The 16930-nt window shown below is 46.7% G+C and overlaps 1 protein-coding gene across 2 annotated transcripts in view; it reads right to left on the bottom strand.

Moving 5' to 3' along the window:
* Positions 1–16930, bottom strand: part of LCP2 (lymphocyte cytosolic protein 2) — a 44739-nt gene that overhangs the window by 7542 nt on the left and 20267 nt on the right. The window contains exons 5-17 of one of the 2 annotated variants that reach the window (XM_004428539.3): positions 16647–16678; positions 15925–15962; positions 13648–13846; positions 11362–11459; positions 9838–9904; positions 9651–9734; positions 6847–6872; positions 6726–6745; positions 6517–6624; positions 5101–5131; positions 2849–2861; positions 2014–2143; positions 487–536 (exon numbers count right to left, since the gene is read on the bottom strand). In XM_004428539.3, coding sequence (XP_004428596.1) covers positions 487–536; positions 2014–2143; positions 2849–2861; positions 5101–5131; positions 6517–6624; positions 6726–6745; positions 6847–6872; positions 9651–9734; positions 9838–9904; positions 11362–11459; positions 13648–13846; positions 15925–15962; positions 16647–16678 — 896 coding nt within the window. Of the gene's footprint in view, positions 1–486; positions 537–2013; positions 2144–2848; positions 2862–5100; positions 5132–6516; positions 6625–6725; positions 6746–6846; positions 6873–9650; positions 9735–9837; positions 9908–11361; positions 11460–13647; positions 13847–15924; positions 15963–16646; positions 16679–16930 lie in introns of both variants that reach the window. The other variant, XM_014786110.2, reaches the window with a different exon arrangement.

The raw sequence follows: 16930 nt of genomic DNA, 5'->3' as shown, positions 1-16930 counted from the left end.
ACTTTGAGAACACTCTCAGCAAATACTTATCATGGACACCCAGAGGAGGTATTATTAAAAATGCAGGTCCTCCAGCAGACTTAGTGAATCAGAGTCTTAGGGGTTGGATTCTCTTGATCTGTATTTTAAACATGCTCCCCAACTCGCAACTCAAGGCCAGATTCATTATAGAAACCTAAAACTACAAAGAAAGCCACGCACTATCCTGAGCGCCATATGAAAACAGCAGGCAGGAAAAGCTCTATGTGGGAAGATTAAGGCCAAGGCCACCTTCCAGAGGAAGTGTGTGTGTGTGTGTGTGTCTGTGTGTGGTGTTTTATGTGGTGTCCTATCATTCCAACAGTACACTGCAGAAACTAAATTAAGTGCTAAATGAGGAAGTCAGATGCTTTTTAGGAAACAAAACCCTTGCCAAGAGGCTTTGGGACAGGCTGGTAACCCAGTCATGAAGGCGTGTTGCCTGGAATAGGTCCCCGGAGTACAAACCTTGAGAGAAGTATGGCGGCAGGGAGGCGCTCTGCGGAAAACTACTGTTACTGCGGAGACAGAAAAAGAACAGGTCTTAAGTTGGGTTGGGGTGAAGGGGCCAGATGGGGAGGCTAGGTGGGGGAAACTGGACTGCAAATGCTGTTTCCTTTGTTAGTACTTCCCACTCTCTCCCTGATGCCATGGGGGTGGCAAAGAGAAGGAACTGATGGGACATATTTCATACTGCCCCAAGATGGACAATCCCAGAGTCTAACAAGCTTCGCAAGCCCCAAACAAAAGTCTACGTAAAGGACATCTAAAAGTTACTTTAAAAAGTTGGCTGCAATTTGAGGCCTTTGAGTTTGGAGAATGGCAGAGGCCCTCTGGGGAGAGGACTTCTCTTTTGGTTAAGAAAATATATTAATGTGCATGTCGTTTGGGAATAGTGAATCCCAGGACCTAATGGTCTGTCTACAAGGAGAGGGCAGGGTGGATGAGGAACAAAGAGAGGGCTAGGTGGCACAGCATCAGACAGAAACAGCATCTGCAGGGACTGGGTGGCAGAGGGAGGGCCCATGCGGAGCCCTGAAATGCTGTCGTCCCCCTGCTGAGCAGCAATTCCTCCGTGCATTAGCCCAAACCTTCGGTAAAATTTTTCTCTGTTCAGCAATCTCACTGAGTGGTATTTTGCAAGAGTGAAGGACAGGGCTGGGGCCCAGTGTGGGATGAAGCAGCAGGAGAAAATGGCAGATGTGGCATAAGTAGAAAACAGCTGGAATAATGATAAGAAACAGCAGAAAATCAGAGGAAGAGGCACCCAGGGAAAATGAAAAATTTTGAGAATCCTAGATAGAATCCTTCTGTTTGGCAGGGGCGCAGGGGTTGTGTTGGTGGTTGAGTTTTCTCTCACATTTAGGGTGGGGACTGCGCCTCTCCCTTTGGATAGTAAAGGAGAGAGTGATCCCAAAGGGCTGGAGGCCTTGAGGCACACCAGGAGGCAGCCCCTGGGCTTGGTTAGGGAGAAATGACCTGAGTCTTTCCCTATTTGTGCCTCTGTCTCTGGACAGCCTCATTGTGGGCCTTGAGAAACACTATTGCTATTGAGAAAACAGACCTGCTGGGGACAGAGCCTGTGCAGTGAATTCTTAGCATCTGCTAAGTGCAAGGTACGTTTTCTCCTTCTACGCATTCAAGATGCAGGGTGACCTCCGAGTCCTTAAATTAATTGGTGTTTGTCTGTTTGTTTTAACTCACAAAGTGGAAACATTCTCCATTTCTTGCTAAAGGGTTCACTCTCTCTGGAGCGCCCATGGGGAAGTCAATTCTGTACCCCAATGACCCGAAGCACAGACTCAGAAGACAGCAGTGGATTAACACGTGTGGTTCTTTATGCTCAGCTTGGTTTTGTTTCTTAAGATTCAAAATGTTCTGACTCTACTAAAGCCACTGGCTCATTTCTTTCTTCCTCAATCCACCTGGCCTTAGCCCAGTATCGGTGGACCCAGACATTATGTTAAGCTAGAACTTAGGGACCTTGGCACAAACCTTTCTGAGAATGCTCCAGGCATGTGAGATGATGGGAGGGAGTGTTTGGGCGATGGCTTGGTAGATCTTGAAGGGAAAGTGTTGGAGCTCATAGAGAGCAGTGCTGGCTGGGGCAAAGGTCTTTGATGCACTATGGGGGAGAAGAAAAAAATAAAGGCAATTGTCAGCATCCAAGTGTCACAAGGAACATTCTAGAATGCTCCCCAGTTAGAAAGAGCTAGTCTAAAGGGAGACACAAAAATCCAAAAGATCAAATGTAATTAAGAAGTGGTAGGATGAAACTACACCCCTCAAGGTTTTTCTAGATGATTTGCCACCTTAGACTGCATTAAAAATGCTACCGTTCTATATCATTCTCTACAATACACATCTATTTTATTTTTTTTCATTTTTGAAATGTAACCTTGGCAGAAAATTGTCATTTGGTAACCATATGAATTTCAAAAATGATTCACAAGTTTGGTTTTGTTTTATGAAAGCCAAATTTTATGCTATCTCATTCACCTGCAGTTATGATCCTTTGCCCACAAGTGTAGAGGGCATAAATATTAGAAATTTTTCTATCAAACCATACAAGCATTTTTCACTTTTGCTGTACTATTAAGCCGTTTGCACTGTTACGCATGAACTTAACAGTTCTCTTTGGCAACCCAGCCAAATAATTCCATTTAATTATCATTATGCAGAATACCAACTGATATACGTCTACTTAATACTAATTGAACAATTATAATTGATTCTATGGGGTCTCTGTACTAAATAATTCCATTTGAATACCCAAGCAGAAAAATTAAGGAATGAGTTATAAGTTGTAAGAAAGCTTTTCTGAACATACCATCATCTTCATCCTGGCAAGGGGAAGAAAAAAAAAATATTAACCTTTTTATCAGAAAAACACAATTCTTAAAAGAAGAACTACAGTTCTCATCACAGAAATGTCCCTGTTTCTTTCTTTAGCAGTTGTGTGTCTCCATAACAAATATATTGTGGAAAACAGTAGAACCTGCTAATGGTTTACAATTTCTTAATACAAACGATCATCTGAAGACACTCCAATGTGGGACTCTCCTTACATACTAATCATAAAATAGGTTCTGAGGTGCCCAAAAGGGCCCCAAGATACAATAATAATGACAATATCTACTATGTGCCCAAAAGATTCATACATGATATTTCACCCAATTCCCCTAGCAATCGTTCAAGAATTTAACATCTTTACTTTACAAATGGAAACATGATGCTCAGGAAGAATTCCTAACACGCTAAGGGTTACAGAAATGGATTCGACCCCTAATCTGTCGACCCAAAGCTCAGCCTTCTTTTGGGCTCTGCTTTGCAATGGCCACTCCTCTTGAAAGCAACACAGCCTTACTTATTTATAATGTGGCCTACAAGGTGTGTCTACATTGCTCAAAAAATTTATCTTCAGGGAAAACTTGTGGAATAGGTAAAGGAGGGGCTATTTGCTTTACTCCTCAGATAAGAAATGATATTGGAGAGGAAACAACAATTTTGCCATTGACTAGGAGATCAGAGTTGCCGACCTAGACTAGGGCAGCACAGTGGTGATGAAAGAGCACTTTCTTCAAAGTGTTGTGAGGATGAAATTAGTTACTATATGTGCCCCCCGCCCCGGGTATACGCTGAGTGCTCAGTAAAAGTTAGCTATCATCAGCCCTACCATTGAAATGGAGCAAGAAGGATCAGAGCCAGAATCACTCATCCCAATTGGCCAACTGGGAGTCCCAGCAAAAGGCTGCATACATAACTGCACGTGGGCTCAGGGCATCCCCACCATGAAATCGCTCTTCAACACTTGCAACCGTGTCCCTCTGGTTCCAGAATATATGACCGAGATTCTCATGACATGAGCGTCAACACTTCCAGAGACTGGGAACCTCAGGAGTGTGATGTTACCCTTGCTTTCAAGCTTTCAAGCACTTTGCCTCCTTTTTGCCCCTATAGCTCTGCAGCCTAGCTGCTGTCCTGCTGTCCTCAAGGCTCCAGGGGCATTGCCACTCACCTGCCTTTGCTTAGGACGTCCCTGAGGTTGGCATGCCCCCGGGCTTTCTCTTAGGGTGACTATTCTGTGTCCTCCCCGTCATTCAATGACCACTACAAATCTCACCTCCTCTAAGAAGTCACCCCTGACTCCTTGACCCTCAGGGATCACTTTCTTCCCTTCACCTCTGTAGTTCATTCTGTGATTGTATGCTGTTTAGCATGTTGGATGTGGGTTTGCCTGTCTCCATCACATCTTAGCACTTCAGCTGAACAAGCACAGCATCTCCCACAGAGCTATGGATACAGCAGGCACTTGTGGGCTGAGCGCTTGAACAGGGCAGGGTGTGATGGTCTTCAGAGGGCTTATAGTGTAGAGGAAATCAGACAGACCTGGATTCCCATCCTGGCTACTTACTAGCTATGCAACTTGCAGTGAGTACCTTACCTTTCTGAACTTCAATTTCCTTTTAGTAAAAGAGGAACAATGATTCCTCATAGGGTCATTAAATGCAAAACATGTGTAAAGCTAGGAGTGACCAACTGTCCTGGTCCTGGTTTGCCTGAAACTGACAGGGTTCCTGGGATGTGAGACTTTCAGTGCTAAAACCGGCCAAGTCCCAGGCAAACAGCTGGTCACCCAAAAGCAGCTAGCTTGGCAACATGCACAGAGCTGGCATTCAATAAATGCTATTTTCCCCTCTTTTTCAGGTCGTGGAAGTATTAAAAAGGAAAACAGAGGCCTTGGAAACTTTGCTGTGAGGCCTAGATTCTTGGGCATCCCTCACTTTATCCTCCCCTCCACCCACTGCCCCTTCACCTTGCTAATTACCACCTGATGAAGGTGCAATTAACCCAGACACCCTGGGAGCTCTCAGAGAGACTGGAGCTAATCAATGCAGCATGGTGGCCCGGAGGGGAAGATGGAGGCCCCAGTAGGCACCAATATTCAAGAGCCAACTGTGTGCAAGCCTTGCTCCCAGTGCTGGACTTAGTGAAGGCCAAGAGAGATGGAACCCCGGCCTCCACAGAGCCTGCACTGGTTTCTCTGTGCCGAACATTCACCAAGTGACATTTTGTACTCACATTCTCTCTTCTGTCTGGTCCCCATCCATGCCTGCAATGAATTAGAGCAAAGAAAGAGAACTGAGAGTGAAGAGTTTCAAAGAGGTGGCCTCAGAATACAGTTTTACTTAATCTAATAACAAGATATTGAACCCACTGAGCCGTGGTAAAATGAGAAGCAAAAAAGCCCCACAGGAAAGCAGAGGAGAGGAGTGGAACGGAGGTGTGTGACTCAGTGTTCCGTCATCATTGCCAGCCGAGCGAGGCAAACCTCTATTCTGTTTAGCTATTGCGGCAAATGATCACATATATATATAAAGAAAAGGTTTAGTCAGCAAACTAACTCTTTAGTAGCTATTAAGTTTCACTGAGAAGATGTTTCTCCAAGCAAATGAAAACATTCTAGATAATATTCTCCTTTGCTGATGTTTTAAAACAGCCATCTCGGGCTCACCCTTCTTGTGAAGGAAAGACAGTTGGAAAATGCTGCTGCTTTGGGACTCTGCCCAGATGCACGAGCTAGTCAAACAGATTTGGTGGCAGCTGCCTTAGAGCTCTGGCAGGCAGCTGTGCACCTGGGCCGATCATGTTCTCCTCAGAGAGGGGGACACAAGGAGGACAATCTGTTGAAGGCCTCCCATCTGTCGGACACTTCACGTGTCATCATCTCATCCTGTGTTTATTCAAAATGTTGGTATTTTGTTCATTATGATATTTTTTGCATTCATTTTGATTTTTTAAAATATTCCATTAAAATATTAACTCGATTACTGAGGCTTTTTTGGTACACCCTCACCCCAGCCCTGGTGTAGTCCTCACACCAGCCAAGCAAGGGCCAGAGAGATGAATCCTGATTACCCAGGTGAGATCAGCAGAAGCCTTGGTCATGTCCTTAGTGAGTAGTGGGGTTGGGCCCGAGCCTAGATCCATTTGTGCCATTTGGCAAATAGGCCCCAAAAGACTCTGATAAAGTCAGATATATTCGAGCAGACCTCAGGATTCTGCCTTTACAACATGTGCTTGAGCACTGAGGGAGACGCTTACACTGACCTAACAATCTCCCCCAAGTGTTTCCTCTCCGCTACCTCTTGGGAAATTTAAAATGGAAGGCAGAGTTCCTATGGGCTGTGATGGAAGGAAAACGAACCACCAATTTGACTGGTGGACGGCTAGGTCTCCACGAACAGCAGTCATTCCTGTACTCCGGACAAAGCATCTCTCTACTCCTTTCTTCTCTGGCTTGCCATTTTCTTCAAAGGGACCCAGGTGCTTTACCTCCAGCCTGAGAAACCTGAACATTTCTCAAGCCACAGCAGCAAAACTAGCCCACTCCCACCAGGGAGCTCCCATGATTTCGATTCCTATGTAGAGCTAACACTAGGCAGGCTGTTCACGTCACCCCTCTGAATGACAGGCTCAACAACAGAAGACAGTTACTTTGGCATAGGCGGCTTCTTCCCTAGCAGGGGGCTACTTCTGTCATGTCTTTCCGCAGTCGGCGGTAAAGGAGGCTTTTGTATCTTGGGTAAATGCTCCACAAGAGGCCTGCAGAATTGAGAGAAAGGATGTATGAGAAACGAAGTTAATGTCCCCACAGAGTCTACAGCACAGACCGCATCCCCTCACGCAGATGCAACAGCGCTTACCTTCCTGCTGGGGCCGAGGGCTGCAAGACAGGAGGGAAGATGTGTGAGTGTCCTCAGCACTTTTCAAAGAATAAAGATCCAAAACAAGACCGAAAACAAACAAAACAGTGAAACAGCTTACCTTGTCAGAAAATGCTGGTTTCTTTCCTGTAAATGACAAAGAGCAGACAGGCCTTGAATTCAGGGCTTTATCAGCTAGGCATGAGGCATAAAACCATAGTTTGATGAAAGTGTGAATCCGAGCCCCTTGGGGAACTGACTGGTTTTAAACATTAAAGAATCACAGACCTGAAAGGATCTGTTACAGAGCACCTAATTTTACAGGCTCAGAGAATTAAGTGACTTGACCAAGGTCGCACAGCATTGTGTCCATACAAACAGTATTCTGGATTCTGCTTTTCAGCATTTTATTTTATGTAACTGATGATTAAAAGGATTAATGTCTTCTCGGGATTTTATGCCTCTTTCATTGATCAAGAGGTTCTTTGTACAGCCTAAATTTATTTCTGTATCTGAAATAAACCCATTTGCCACGAAGAGGTTAATTTTCCTCCAATCTTGTAGTACACTTGACATTACATAAAGTATTATACTTAGTTTCTGGAAAAATTTTTAACTCTGGGGAGAGGGCTTCAGGAGATTCTCTTGTGAGTTGCAAATCATTTTGTTTTGATTTTTATTGGTTTTTGTTCCTTTCTTTCTTTTACTTTTCTCTTCGAACAGATGACATGCAGGCTCCTGAAGAAATGCTAGGCGTACCTGAGAACTCTGCATTACAGAATGATTCCAAGCAATTTATTCTTTATCCTGTCTGAAGTCCGCTAGAGTAGATACACCCCATATCTTCAGTGTAATAATGGATTACTAACTGGATTCAACCAGGTCTAGAAGCAAAGCCAGTATGATCTTGAGCAAGTTATTCAAAGTCTGACTTTCAATTTCTTCACCTGTAAAATGGGGATTACAGGTTAAAACTGCATAGGTTTGCTGTAAGGATCAGGTGACAATTTATATGCAGGGTCAGGCACACGATCCATGGGTGCTGACAACTGTCAGACAACTCCTCTTTCTTCCCCTCCCTCCCACCTCCAGGCACAGTTAGCACTCCAAGGTGAACAGTGATATGATCTGCCTGGAGTTGCATTTTCACGGCATAACTTACTCTTTAAGGACTGAGTATATGCCAGACCCATGATAGGTCCTAAGAATCTTGTCCCACGTAGAAGCTCACTGCCCAGTGGGAGAGAGTTTGGGTGGTATAAAAAATGTCTATTATTTAGAAAACTTTGGTTTTGGGTGGAAACCCTACTTTAGAGTGGTACCCAGAAAACTTAGATTTATATCTTTAGGCCTGAATAGATTTTATTTTGAAAAAGTCTGCTGATTTAAGCATATTCTCTGGGCATGTTAGGAGTCTCCTGATAAGAGTCTGAGCATCATTGTAAGAGGTTAGTTCTCCCAAAACATCATGGACAAGGGAGGAATTCAAAGGTAGAGCTGGTATTTTCAAGAAAGGGTGTCTTCCAAAAGTAAAAAAAAAAAAAGGAATCTTTTAAAAGGGTAGCTTTTGTTCAGGAGGTGACTCTGAAGGATTTGATGTCAGTATTCCACTGTTCTGACACTTTGGCTCATGGTAGTGAGCAGGGCTGGAGTCTGAAGTCGAATCTCTCTGTCTTCATTTTCACCTGATTTGTACAGCCCTTTGCAGTGGACCACTCTGAACTAGCACAGCCCCACAGCTGTGCTTGATTCAGCGGGGCTGGGATGCAGTTCAGGGAAAGAGCAGCAAGCAGCAGCCTCAATCCAAGAACTGAAAGTCATTTTGCCGACAGACAGATGAGAAGACTGAGGTCACAAAAGGCTGAATGCCTTGCTCAGTGTGTAGTGAGAAAGGGCTGGGGTGAGGCTGGGAATCCAGGCTCCTTATCCCTCAAGGCTCAGGGCTCCTTCCCCAGAAGTTCCTAGTCCACGGCAAGGAAAATCCAGGGTCTCCAACTGCAGCAGGATGTGGTGGAAAAGAGCACCCACTTGGAAGTCAGAAAGACATGAGTTCAAATCCTGCACCTAGTTATGCAAATTTGGGAAAATTATTCAACCTCTCTGAGCCTCAGTTTTGTCATCTGCAAAGTGGGGATGATAATACACCCCTTCAGTTGGGTTGGTGTGAGGATTAGAGATAATGTAAGTAAATTATTTGTGGCGGGTAAAGCCCTTGCCCCATAGTAGGTGCTCAATAAATGGTAGCTAAGTTTTAGAATTGAACTGAAAATAGCTTCAAGTGGAGGCAGCTGCAGTCCAAGAATACTCTGGTTAATTCTGGGGGAAAGGACTGAGGTATACCCACAGTTTGGTCAACCACACACATACAACAGAAAACAACCCTGACATTTGACTCGCACCTTAGAGTTTTATAGAGTATTTTCTCCTTCAGAACACCCACCCTACAAACAAGGGGGCAGCTGTGAAAAAGCATCATCCCTGTGGTCACTGAGCTGCTAAGGAGCAGCCAAGGCAGCAGACAGCAGCTCTCCCAGACCTCCTGTCTCTCAGCCCAGTTCCTCCCTCTGCACCATGATGCCTCCTGCCTTGTCCTCCACGAGGACAAGGAGATTTGTGTACACAGATGTCACTCATGGAGAAGCAGGCCCAGCACAGGGCTGAGGGCAGGAGCCCTGCATCACGCTGACCTGGGTTTGGGTCTCTACCCCCATCATTTGGTACCTGAGTGATCTTGGGAAATTATCTCTTCATGCCTCAGTTTCCTCATCTGTTAAATGAGGATGATTCTATAGTCCCCACTTCACAGTGTTGTGGCGATAGTTAAATGAGATGGTGCATGTGAAAAGCATGCAGTTAGCACTCTGCAAATATCGGCCATTATCACTTACCACATTATCACTATGTGTCAAATAGAATGATACCAACCTAGTGCGAAGGGCTCTCTGTCAAATGGGGCTAAGGAACGATCTAGGGGTGGTTTCGTGCTTCTGTCTATCGAAGGAGCAGGGACTGGAAGGAAAAAGACAGAAGTCAATTAAAAGAAGAAAGCACTTGGTTGGGGGTGAGGGTACGGGTGGGCTGGTGGGAAGGAGAGAGCAGCCCCTGTACTTACGCTTTGCTGTTTTGTGGTTTCTACTTCTAGTAGGTTCTTCGTGGTTGGGCTGAGGTGGCAGTAGTGGCTGCTTTAAAAAGATCCAAATATTAGGAAGCATTTTCAACACATCAGCAAGCCCTGGTGGCTTTATCTCCCAAAATATGTCTGAATCTGTTCACTTTTCTCCATCCCCGTGTTCCACCTACAAACATGCCTCCGTTTCTCACCTGAACACTAGCCTCTGCTCTGAGCTCCCTGTTCTGCATTCTCTCATCGCATTCTCTGCATCGCAGTGAAGTGAGCATGTCACTCCACTGCCAAGCCCTTTAGTGGTTCCTATCACGTTAGGAACAAAATAAAAACTCACCATGGCCTGCAAAGCCCTGCCTGAGCTGGCCCTGTCCACCCTTCCAACCCCTTCTTATCCTCCTCTCTCCAGTGCCCATGGGCTCCCGCTATAAGGGTCTTCTTGTAGTTCCTGCAAAATCTCAAGCTCACGCCCTCTTTGGCATCTCTGCTGACCTGTTTATTATCTGGCTCCCCCTAACTCAAATCGAAACTTTATGAAAGCAGGGACCTTTTTTGTCTTGTTCATGCTCTGTTCCCAGCAGTGGAACACTGCCTGGCACACAGTAGCTGCTCAGTAAGTATCTGTTGACTGAATCAGTGAATTCCTCATCCCAACAGTGGAGGGGAAGGCCTTCAGGTTTCAAAGGCAAAATGTACCTGTAGATAAATTCAGCTCCGTGAGCCCCCTTTGCAGTAAAACTGCACGAGCAGGAGGGAGCCATCTGTTCTTAGACGGGAGGTCCCGAGTGTGGTGTGGTCTGGATTTTGAGCTTTTGGAAAAATACATCCTCTCCCTCCTTCCAGCCCTGACACGTTGGCATTTGCCACAGCTGTTAAAATGCTCTGGCCCCTTGTGAAGAGAACACATTTCCAGCTATTGACTCCTTAGCCTGAACTTCTCGGGGTCTCTGTGCATGCTTAATTACACCCACAGGACCTGGGACTGTATGCTCGAAGAAAGACGAAGGGGCGTTGCTGCCTCTGTCTTGCTCCTTGAGTTCACTGCTCTGTACACTGCGTGGTCTCAAGCCATTTGCCCGTGCAATTTCAGGCGTTGGCCAGCAGGTGGCATAAGTCTTTTTGCAGGAGAGAGAAGGCGGCTTGTGACCGTGGAATACTGTTTAACTTAACTCGGTCCTCTTAGACTTTATTCTATAGTTTTCACTTATTTCAAAAGTGGGAAGTAATACCACAATGAATACTAGAAGGAGACTTTAACATACATGTAGTTTATGTTGTTTATGGTAAAAAGAAAACACCCATGATAAGCATTATGCCATGAATAAAAATCACTAGTATTTCACCACCACCTCCCCCAAAAACCTGTGAGTTTGGGGGTATGCATTTTCCCAGCCTATGTATAATCTCTTCTTACTAGTTAGAATTAGATAAAGATGTTTATAGTCTTTTCTCTCTGCCAGAGGAAATCCTCAGAGTGGACACAAAGTAGCACAAGAGAGAGCGAGGGCCTACCGCGTGACTCCGGCTGGCGGTGGGAGGAGGGAGGGCGGCCATCGGTCTCTGCGGGGGCACCGGCGGCTGCTGCGGGACCTTCCCGGAGGGGGGGCGGTCTGCAGAGACACAAGCGCCTTGAAATGAGAGGACAAATGCTAAGCCAGGCCGAGTGTGGGCCACGCTCAGGGCCCTCCGGGAGCCGATCCTGCGCCGGGTTCTGCACAGCTCGGGGGCGCCGAATCCCCCAGACCTCCACGAGACCAACTGCCTCCCTGGCCCTGCAGAGATTTGGCCGCACGTGGGTCTTACAGGGGTGGGGAGTCTTTGGTCCCCTGCCTGTCCCGGTTTGTCTTATTCTTCTTATGCTTAGGGGCAATGCTCACCTCACCTCTCAGGAAATTTATCAGAGGTTTTGTGGATCAAGGTGTGAAGAAAGGCCTCTTTGTATTTAGCTCAGCCAGTGCCAAGAGAGAGTGCATTCAGACAAAATGTAAAGAAGTCAATACACGTACAGACACACAAATGCACACATACGCACCTCTATGAATGGACACATATACACACGTGCACACATGTACCGACACAGACACACGCACAGGCACACCCAGCTGCCCCGCAGGGTTAAGCAGGCTGTCACGGATCGTGGGGATCCTGTTCCGGGTCCGCTTCCTTCCCCTCTCAAATGCTCTGGGCTATCCTCCCCCCTCCATTTCCTCCTTTTGCTCATCTCTGCGCTTAAAGGGAGGAGCTGCTCACCAACTCCTGTTACCAAATCAGACTCTTAACTGGTTACTTGGACTTGCCTTGGACAGAAATTCACATTCTTCTGATCACCACAGAAGTATCCCTAGGCCAGGCTGACAGGCTGGCAATGTCCCACCCCTTTGACAGGGAAAGGCCAGGCCAGGGCTGTGAGTGAAGGAGGGCATCCTTACATTTTATGCCCCGTGTGCCTCTTTGCCTCATCCTAGTCCCAGGCCTGGAGAGGCATTGCTTTTCCACAGAGAATGGGGCTCAGAACTCAGGCAAACCCGATCTAATCTCATACCACTCCACCCGCACTGGCCATCTCTTAGCTTTTCTGACATGTCATGCTCCTTCAAGCCTCAGGGCCTTTGCACAGCCAATTCTACTGCTTGGAATGCTCTTCCCTTCGCACATCCACCCTTACTTGGCCAGCTCCTATTTATCCTTTAAATTTCAGCTTAAACATCACGTCCTCAGTGAAGCAAACCCAGAGACTAGGCATATGCCCCAGCCTCATCTCCAACGCTTGTCTTCCTGAGTATGTATCATGGTTCAGTTAAATCATTTTGTGACTTATTTGTTTGAGGTTGCCTCACCCCCTGGACTGTGAATTCTTTAGGGTGAAGACTGTCTTGCTCACTCTGTGCCTTCGTAACTGGCACACACAAGGTACCCAACAAATTAGTTATCCATTTCTTTTCTGGGCCTCAGTTTCCCTGTATATGAAACAGGCTTGACAATCATTGACCCTATCGCATAGGGTGTTTAAAAACACAAAATGAAATGTTGATGTCGTGTTCGTGAAAGGGCTTTAAAATTGCAAAGTGTTGTACAGCACAAAGGATTGGTGGTATCAAATTCTGTGATATTAATATCACCTTTCTAGCTCACCCCATGATATTATATTATGCAAGAGTGTATGAGCGTGTCTTCTGTCACCACTACTGCTAGAAAGTAAGCCCCGTGAAGTAAGGGCCAGGTATTCTTTCCTGGTGATTTCAAATTGCAGCATTTAGAATGTGCCTGGCTTGTAGTAGGAGATCAATAATTTTTGTTGAATGAATGAGGGAGAAATTAGCTGACAGGAACAGATAGACAATGAAAATCTTAAATACTGTGTAAAACTCATTCAAGTTATGGTCAAAGCCCACTCAATATCATTAGGTTTATTCTGACAGTCCATGGGTGGGAGTGCCACCTAACTATGAATCGGTCAAAAGATGGTGAGGAGAGGAAAGTGCTCTTGAGTATCTGAGTAATACAGAAAATGAGTTATTACTGCCAAATACCCTTATCTGGCAGTTCAATGCTGATCTCAGCCGCCACAGGTAATAAATTGTCTGCAATATGAATAATCCTCACAGCAAACCTATGAGATCTGTGTTATTATTATCCTATTTCACAGATGAGGAAATTGAGGCCCAGAGAGGCGGAGTCACTTGTCCAAAGCCACATAGCTGGTAAGAAGCTGAGCTGGCATCAGCATGCAAAGCTTTCTGCTGTGTGGGTGTGGGGCACCTGTGCCTCAGTGGGGCTGGGGGCTGCCAGGGGCCTCACCGATGTACATGGAGTTGGAGTTGGAGAAAGGCTTGGCGGGCAGGATGGAGTTCTGCATAGCTTCCTCATCGTTGGAGGGCGGCGGCTCATAATCGGCATCATCTTCCACGGGCGCCTCTTCTTCCTCATTGGGGGACTCATAGTCCCCATCATCCTCCCCATCCTGATCGTCATTGGGACTTTCATAGTCATCTTCTTCCTGCCGACACAGCGACAGGGACAGTGCAGTTGGTAGAGGCTCCATGGCACTCGACATGCCTGCGTCTACACTCTCTGCCAAGCCTCACAATAGTCCTGGCTTGGGGGCAGGCAGCACTAGGACGATTACTCCGTCCTAGTTACTCCCATCTTAGAGATGAGGACACCGACTGCAGTTCACAGGGCCAGCAAGTCATGGACTTGGGACCTCCAGCAAGGTCTTCAGACTGCTAGGCAAGTGCATTTTCCTCTTTTTGCACAACGGAGCAAAGCAGAAGAAATGAGAAGGATGCTGGAATAGAGGGGAGGGAGAGCCGGCTCTGTTTTGAGTAAACACATTTTTACCCCAGGAATCGCCCAGAGGAAGACTAAACGCCTGGAGCGCTTGTGATGCCCATAATTAATGGTCGGCTCTGTTCTCCGTGTGCCTGTGCTCAAAAAATGTCTTCACATTATAAGCCAGTGCAGTGTTGAAGACCCCGCTAATGAGGAAACCAGATAAGCAAAGCCTGTTAATTAGAAGGCAGATCAAGTTGTGTCTGAGAGGGGATAGTCACGGCTGTGCTGTTCTCTTTTGCTGAGAGTTGTGTGTATAGAAACAACAGCTTACTATTCATGACAGGTGACACTGAGTTTGAAACCGCTCTCTTGGAAAGACTCTCTTTCTACATTTTAAATTTTTTATTGTATTTTATGTTTGCTTCTTTGTGGCTCTCAGGGAAAGTAAGCCCTCGGGGCTGCGTGATTGCCTTTGAAGCAGTCCATGAGAGTAGACAGAGGGATGATTTCCCAAGCAGAGGTGGCACCATCAGCCGCCCAGCAGTGAGTGGCTTATCACTCTCACGCTGAAGTCAAGTGGGTCGTAAATGAGCCCAGGGCATTTCTGAAGTCAAGGGCAGTGTGAGGCTGCAACTCAGCGAGGAAAGGTATGCACTGCTATCCTAGAAATCCTGACAGCTTTGCTATGAAGGAAGCTTAAGGAAGACTGTCTGAGTTGTTCAATTGAAAGATTCCTGTGTTAATTTTTGACTCAAGGAATATTTTTTAAAAATATTGGAAGGCAAAGTGAAGGTTGAGTGTCTTCCTGAACTCCGAAAAAGATTTGTCCTGTTATCAGTATTCCTGTAACTTGAGAGCAGGGGGTGGATGGGGATGATGATGGGGACTTCAGAACAGTGGTCTCAGCCCCTCTCCTTGCTGGCTGCCCACTAGACTGACAGGCGGTCCCTAGGTTCCCTTAGCCTGCCCACCCAGCCCTTTCCTCTCATAAGACCACTGGACTGAGGGTGGGCCCCCTGGGTCCTAGGCCTGCTCTAGGACTCATGTGGGGCTCCACATGAGTCAGGCTCTCCAGTGGGCTCAGCTGCTTCCTCTGTAATTAACTGACTGGGCTATGATCCACAATAGAGCTCTTAGCCTGAGTCTGGCTTCATGTGCAGTGACTGTATAGGGAGTCTTCCGGGGAGAGGGCGCACAGAGTTCATCAGACTCTCCAAGGGTCACTGTGGCCAAAAATAAAAATATAAAATGTAATATATAAATATAAATTTAAAACCAATTGGGTTGGACCTTCCCTGGGGTCTTTTCAGGGCTAATAGTCGATTCTGAAATCCCTTTCCCTCTTTGTCACCCGTGGGGACTTAAGTCTACGAGAAAAGCTACTTTAAAGCTGCTTTAGCGTAGACCATGTTGGGGAGGGGGTGGTGGAAGGCTCTGCTCTGGGATGGTCATGGTGGATAATGGTGTGGTGTGGGCAGCAAACTGTAGCCCACAGCCAAGTCCGGCCCACCGTGTGTTTTGTAAATGAACGTTTATTGGCATGTAGCCAATAAACTGTTCAGGTATCATCCACAGCTGATTTTGTGCTACCATAGTAGAGAGGCAGAGATGAGACAGACTGTGTGGACTGCAAAGCCGAAAATATTTCCTATTGACCTTTACAGAACACACTTTCTGCCCCTCAGTGGGTATACTGGCATCTTGTTAGAGGCCTTGCTCCTTCTGGCCTTATGCTAGCTCCTTATTACAAAGGCGCTCTGGGACCTGCTGTGAAGGTAGAACAGCCCACGCCATACTCACAAAGGACGACCAGCCCCCATCGTCTTCTTCATGGCTTTCTGCGGGAGAAGATAACACCATCATCAGTACCAAAGGAAGCCACTAGAAGGAAAGTGAAAGCAGCTCCCCGTCTGATGCCCTCCCACACCACTGCCCCATCCCAGGCCTCCATCCCACCTTCCACTCCACATACTTGAGATTAACAATTTAGTATCAGCTCTAGAATTTCTACCTGAGGGGCTCAATCTACCAGAGGATGGCAGTGGTTCTCAACCTTTGCGTGCATTAAAGTCACCTGAGAGTGCTTTAAAATACGCAGATACCTGGGCCCCTACCCTAGAGCTTCTGATTCAGCAGGACTAGGTGGGGCTCAGGAATCTGCATTGTAACACCATGTGTAATTTAAATGTTGAAAAACTGCTTTAAAGACTCAGAAGCAGGGGGCCGGCTCCACTCAGATGCTCAGTCAAAGCCTGGGTCCTTCCCTGCCCCCCACAGAGTTCCTCATTGTGTCTCTGCAGAGGGTCCCAGCTGAACAGGGGCCATAAGCCAGGTGCCCTGCATAGTGACATCTCTCCTCCCCTTAATGGGACCCAAACCCTTTTCTGGGTAAGAACTGGCTGACAGCAAATGAATAAGGTCACTGCATGATGCCAAAGGAGCCCTAGGAACCGGCAGACAGAAGAATCACTGAAGTACCTGTCACCTCCTAAAGCAATCCCTCTCCCCGCTGAGATCTTTACCTGTCTCTTCAGGGAACCGCAGGACTTGGGGTCTGCAAAGGCAAACAGCATTGTGTTAATGGCCCTACTGATTTCAGGGGATCTCCCTCTTTCCTCTGTCTGGCCCTGCAAGAGGAGCCCCCCCTACAGAGTATGTCTCACCACCCAGGACTGGTGTCATTGTTGCTCGGCAACTCTAGCCAGGCTGCCGGAAAATTCTGGAAACCACCAAAGCCACAATGGTGGCGCGACTGGGGCTCATGACTGCCTGACTCTCCGGGGGAAGTTCCATTGGCGTCCAGACC

The sequence above is a fragment of the Ceratotherium simum genome, chromosome 4 (genome assembly GCF_057802395.1).
Source record: "Ceratotherium simum simum isolate JZ-2026a chromosome 4, ASM5780239v1, whole genome shotgun sequence".
In the NCBI taxonomy this organism is placed as follows: Eukaryota; Metazoa; Chordata; class Mammalia; order Perissodactyla; family Rhinocerotidae; genus Ceratotherium; species Ceratotherium simum.
The sequence above is the reverse complement of the archived record's forward strand: the minus strand, read 5'-3'. Positions and strand labels throughout refer to the sequence as shown.